The 5,913-nt window shown below is 42.9% G+C and overlaps 1 protein-coding gene across 1 annotated transcript; it reads right to left on the reverse strand.

Moving 5' to 3' along the window:
• Positions 1–4,430: 4,430 nt before the first annotated feature.
• On the reverse strand, positions 4,431–5,909 carry LYRM2 (LYR motif containing 2; the record flags this gene model as incomplete). Its single annotated transcript, XM_009877648.1, has 2 exons — positions 4,431–4,511; positions 5,793–5,909. Coding segments are annotated over 2 exons (198 nt in total), but the record flags the coding sequence as incomplete, so codon positions are not given.
• Between the last annotated feature and the right edge of the window lie 4 nt (positions 5,910–5,913).

The raw sequence follows: 5,913 nt of genomic DNA on the forward strand, positions 1-5,913 counted from the left end.
CATTGTCTGAGCACGTAAGGACAAGCAACAGGACTCATTTTGGAACCTGCGGTGTGGGAATCTGGAATACCAGTGGATGTATATATTCATAGTGCCTGTTACATCCAAGCAAAACGCTCTTTTTTTGAGAAGTAACTTTGGAAACTCCAGAACCACAAATTCATACGCAGACTGTACTGATGACAATGCGATGCTGCGGGTTAGGTCCTTCCGTTGTTATTTCCAAGAGCCTGTTAAAATACTGCACTCACCGTTTCCAGGTGCTGCTTGAAAACAAACTGCGTTAGAAACCAAAACTGCTTTCTGGAAAAGGAATTTCCCATGTAGGTCACGTGTGCCTAGAGGGTTCCACTGTACGCTACACGTAAACACCTGGTGATATAAACAGTGAAATAAATGCAGGGTGTTTGAGAGCTTTTGACAGAAATTATTAGTGATGAAGGGCTACTGATACTATTTTAAATACTTCCCACGGCCTCTCTCTAGTCATTGGAGAGAAGCTACAGAACCAGCTCCCATGATAAGCCCACGTAGGTGACAGACCCAGGCTCTCGCAGGGAAAGATTGCGGAGGCGAGTCCTCCCACTAGGTACAGAGACTTTGGCTGCCACCTCGCTTTTCTTTCAGTTTTACATTATTAAAACAAATGTTAAATTAAATTTTTCTTTTTTTTTTTCCCCCCATGGTGTCCTGGTTGTAAAACTCCTTGTGGTTACAGAGTTGGGGCTATACTTCAGTGATCTGACTGAGAAGGGGTTTTTTTTAGGGCACTGGATGACAAATATTTTACCATAACCATGCTCTACTTGTTAGGTATAATTCTTACATAAATGTCTTTAAGCAGCCAATGGCTGCATTCTCTACTGCTGAAGAAGCTCAAAAAAGTCTTTTATCTAAAGAAGTGAAAGCTTGATTCTCTGTACTCAAATGTTTCTTTTCCTGGAGAGTCAGACACCTTGTCCAGACTGTCTCTCGTGGTTGCTGCAAATGATTCCTCTCTCTCTGTTTTTCTCCCCTTGTATCTGTAAAGAGAGAGGTCGGGCCCTGGCAGGACTGGAGGTCTTGGGATGGGTTTCACAAGCAGTCTCACAAAACAGAACTCAACAACATTTTAAAGTTTTTATGGATGTGTTCTCTTATAAAATCAACCCTTGCAATGACCAATGTTGTCCAGGCTGACAGACTCCAAATAAGCTAGAGGCAATGCAGCTCATTGCACCTGCACCCCTTCAGGGTTTTGTCCTTATACCTCTGAGAAGGCTCCCTCAGATTCTGTTTCGAAAAGTAAGTTGATTTAACAGATCATGATAGAACAACTGTTCAAAACCAGTTCCAACACAAGATAGATAGTACTTCTATGCCGAGAAAGACAATTTTTTTCTATACAGAGGAGCCCTAAAATCAATATAAAATACTTTACAGTATTGAAGACACCATTGACTAATTAGTACGTAAGCTTTCATGTTCTTAGCAGATGTATAAAGCAAAGAAAATTGTATTATATAACAATATTTTTGAAGTTCCTATTAATGCACTATCAAGACTATCTGCAGTTATGGAACTACTAGTCTTATTGCTCTGACTTCGTAGTCTAATATAGACACTTTCCCGTGTTTACAGTTTTGTTTAAGCTACTGTAGGAATGCAGAAGCATGCTATTTAAGTTTTGTATCACCTCGATAATGTTTTGCCAAGCAATTAAAATAAGTGTTGTTCACAAGTCTGTGGTGCGATGTTTTCTAGCCAGAGAAAATGAACACAATCCCCTCACTTGACTCAGAAGGGGGAGCAGAAACTTGGGACTTCTAACCTATAAAATGTGGCTGCAGAACGTGGAAACCTGGCCTCCTGGCTGTCTGGAGTGAGCCTGTGTGACCCTTACCTAACGCACGCAGCCACCAGTTCAGCGGTTGCTGGCATTCCGATGTTGCTGGCGCAAGGCTGAGTAACTGCAGCTCATCACACAGGCCGAGCTCGCAGGGGAAATGGAAGGGCTCTGGCTTTAGCTGATCTCATGTATGACCTGGGGGACCAAGGTAACCATTGGAGCAGGATTTAAGAGGGTAATGGCTACAGTTTTAGAAGTTTCTGAAGCCAACAAGCATACTGTAAAATAAAGGGAGGCATTTCCTGCTAATTCCTTTCTACTCCCCTCTTGTAATCCTCCCTCCTTCAAAACTGCTTGAATTGAAGGACTTCTTTAGGAAATACCTGTGTTATCTACCTTCCTCTGCAGCACACACTTGGAGGAAGCTTACTTACCCTATCAGACTGTACTTGGACTCCTAAAGGTTTCTGGCAGGTGATTTTTGTCTTGACAAGAACATAAAGCTGCGGAGATCATGGGGAGCAGCACTCCTGAGGGCAGCAGCTGTCCAGGGCCTTGCCTGCCAAGACCTAGTCCTGGGTTCTGCAGCCAATACCTAGAAAGGCACAAACTGGAGCCAGAAGAGTTAATGCAGGCTCAGGGTGGGGGGGCTGAATGGAAAGCACAGAGATGAGGGGGCAGCATAACATCTCCTAATTAAGAAGTGGAAATCAAACCACTGGCTGAAGGGAGAGGGAAGGCAACGCATGAGGACAAACCAGTGTTGGTTATGGCTTTGTTTTGTCAAAATTCCTTTCTAAACAGTATTTTCTGGCAATATGGAAAAACAGTCTCCAATACACTAATGTTCTGTCAGTGTATTCTAACAGAAAATGTTAACAAAAGTGAGATTTTAATAACAAAATATTTAGACTGGTGATCAGAGGGCTGGAGCACCTCCCCTATGAGGACAGGCTGAGAGATTTGGGCTTGTTCAGCCTGGAGAAGAGAAGGCTCCAGGAAGACTTTATTGCAGCCTTCCAGACCTAGAAGATGGAAACAATCTTATTTAGTAAGCCCTGTTCCAATAGGACAAGGGGCAATGGTTTTAAGCTAAAAGAGGGTAGATTTAGACTGGATGCAAGAAGAAATTTCTTTACAGTGGAGGTGGTGAAACACTGGCACAAGTTGCCCAGAGACGTGGTGGCTGCCCCAACCCTGGAGACATTCAAGGTCAGGTTGGATGGGGCTCTGAGCAACCTGATCTAGTTCAAGATGTCCCTGCTCAGTGCAGGGAGGTTGGACTAGATGACCTGTAGAGGTCCCTTCCAGCCCAATGCATTCTATGATTAAAGCTCAAGGACTTCTGTCTATACAAACCTCACCTCTTTAACAGCCTCACTGGTTGCCTAAGCTACATCCTTTACTTCAAAGGTAAATATCATAAGAAAGGATTCTATAATGACTTTCAGAAAAATAAAACACCACCACCAAGAAAAGGCGTTCTTTCTTGTTAAGCAGCAGCTTTTTGCAAAGCAGCGTTGCTGAAGTACCTACCTTTGAAGACATTTAGTTTGGCTCCAGCAAGAAGCGTGGGGGGCACTGCCCTGTCCCACCCCTTGTGCCAGCGGGGGCACTGCCCAGACTTGCTGTGACCAGCTCAGCAGGTGGAGGTGGCTCTCTCAGAGAACCCTAATAGCCAAGGGGGAGAGGGAGAGATTCCTGCATCTCTTGAAACCACAACCTCCACTGCACACGGCTGCAGGACTGTTAGGTCTCTATGTACTCTTGTACATAGAGAAAATCCCAGACTCACCTCGGGGGTTTTTAAATTACGTGGGGAAAAAAATAGACACTGCAATTCACAGGAAGGTAAGAGCAGTTGCAAGCTAGCAATTAACAGTGGAGTAACGTGACATCTGGAAAAACAAACGACAATATTCACAGTTAGTATTTTCCATCTGTAATTCTACTTTATATTCAATTTTAAATACTAACTTGAAGGTACTTCCTATTAACTTGGCAATTGTTTCTGGGGCTAAAATCTCTTGTTTTCATATGTAAAGATCTCCCCTTTTACGTTTTATTCAGCTATAACTGAAAATTAGCATCTACATACAAAACACTGTCTTAATGTTTTGCCATGCTTGTTTGTTTTGGGCCCATTTATTTATCCCAAATACTTTTTTAATCCCAACTTTCAGTTAAAATCCATGCCCCAGTACAGAAAGAGCTGTTACCACTACAAATGTTCCCACTTAAGAGTTGTCACAATAGAAAACAGACAGAATAATTTGACTTCTATTTATTTTCCATTTCCCTGGTGTAACACTGCTGTTGTAATTTTTGGTGCTTTCTGCTTTTCCCCCAGCACATGCAACATCATCCATCCAGTTCTTTAAAGTCCTTTTCTCTCTGAAGTGATTTCCACACAGGGGGGAAACCAAACAGAGAAGAGGAGGGGGATGGGGAAATGAAAACCAAACAGAAACCCTCTCTGTGCTAGGTGCCACCACAAACATCACCAGGTTGTCAGGAAAGGCTGCTATTACAACCACGTTCTGGAAAAAATACTATGCTTGTTTGCAGCAGACTTAAGGTCCATCTCTCAACAAAATTAAGATCAGGATTTTGCCAGTTTAAGTGTTCTTTGAAGTTCCCGGAGTTGCATGTTGCCTTGAGTAATCATCATCCTGATGGCATCCTGTAAAACAAAAAGGAATCTACTGAGCAAGTCTGCAGGCACAGCACAGGTTTTACATAAGCACGTGGATTTTAACACAGTAAAATACAATTCTTACCAGCCCTACTGTGATCTATTTCTTTATGTGAAATAACACTGTTGTCACTGACATGGTAAAAAAACAGGTGAATAAATGAATTAGTTTACTCCAATTCCTTAAAGATGTGTTAGAATGTTAGTTATGGCTTTGCTTTAAAACTGGATTCAAGCTCCCACTAATGTTTTCTTTATGCCTCTGTGTCTACTGCCTTTGCAAGTGTAGTGACAACTGCACACGGCTGATAGGAGGACAGATGTTGTACAGAGCAAGCAGATGTTTCAGCGTTATTTTTATCTAAAAGTACTGTAACACTTTATCTATATAATTCAGCCCCCAATTCCTTGAGCGCTGGCTAGGAAAAGGGAACAAACTAGAAAGCAGAAGATGGGAGATGTACAAGAAATACAGAATCACAGAATCTCATTGGTTGGAAAAGACCCTTAAGATAATCGAGTCCAACCATTAACCTAGCACTGCCAGGTCACCACTAAACCATGTCCCTAAGCACCAGATGAACACATTGTTTCAATACCTCCAAGGATGGTGACTCCATCACTGCCCTGGGCAGCCTGTTCCAGTGCCTCTTTCACTGAAAAACTTCTTCCTAATATCCAGCCCAAACCTTCCTGGCACAACTTGCAGCCATTTCCTCTAGCCCTATCACCTGCTACCGGGGAGACAAGGCTGACCCCTCCTCTCCCCAACCCCTTTCAGGTGGTTCTAGAGAGCAATAAGGGGTCTCCTCAGCCTCCTTTTCTCCAGGCTAAACAACCCCAGTTGCTTCAAAGGAACTACAAAGGTTTATACATACTTCATGTTCACAACCATCCCATTTGATTGTGTTCACCTTGAATATAGCTGAAATTAAAGATTAAAAAAAGAAAGCTTGACCATTAATAAATTTGTTAGTTATTGTATTATTCAATGCATTTTTTTCTGATCTGTGGTTTTAAAAATGAGTTATTTGCCTTTTTTAAGCTTTTTGATTCCAGATTATCTGGAAATCAGAGAAACATTACTGCCACCAACAGGGGGAATAATGTCTAGAGATAGTGAACTATTCCTTCGCATAAATGCTCCTTAAAAGGAATGTACTAATCCTCACCAGCCTAGAAGTGACACCTACACAGTAAACCCCTGGGACAAAGTACAGGACAGCCAGGGCAGCGGGCGGGGCGGGGTTGTGGGTTCTGGATCCTCACCTCATCTGTAGCATCCTTATTCCTCCTGAATTCCTCCCTGGCCCAGTCCTTCAAATAGCGACGATCAGCTTCCGCAGGGACATCCCGGACTGCCCGCAGGACCTCTCTGTACAGCTGCAGA

The sequence above is a fragment of the Apaloderma vittatum genome, unplaced genomic scaffold (assembly GCF_000703405.1).
Source record: "Apaloderma vittatum isolate BGI_N311 unplaced genomic scaffold, ASM70340v1 scaffold14351, whole genome shotgun sequence".
Taxonomy (NCBI): domain Eukaryota; kingdom Metazoa; phylum Chordata; class Aves; order Trogoniformes; family Trogonidae; genus Apaloderma; species Apaloderma vittatum.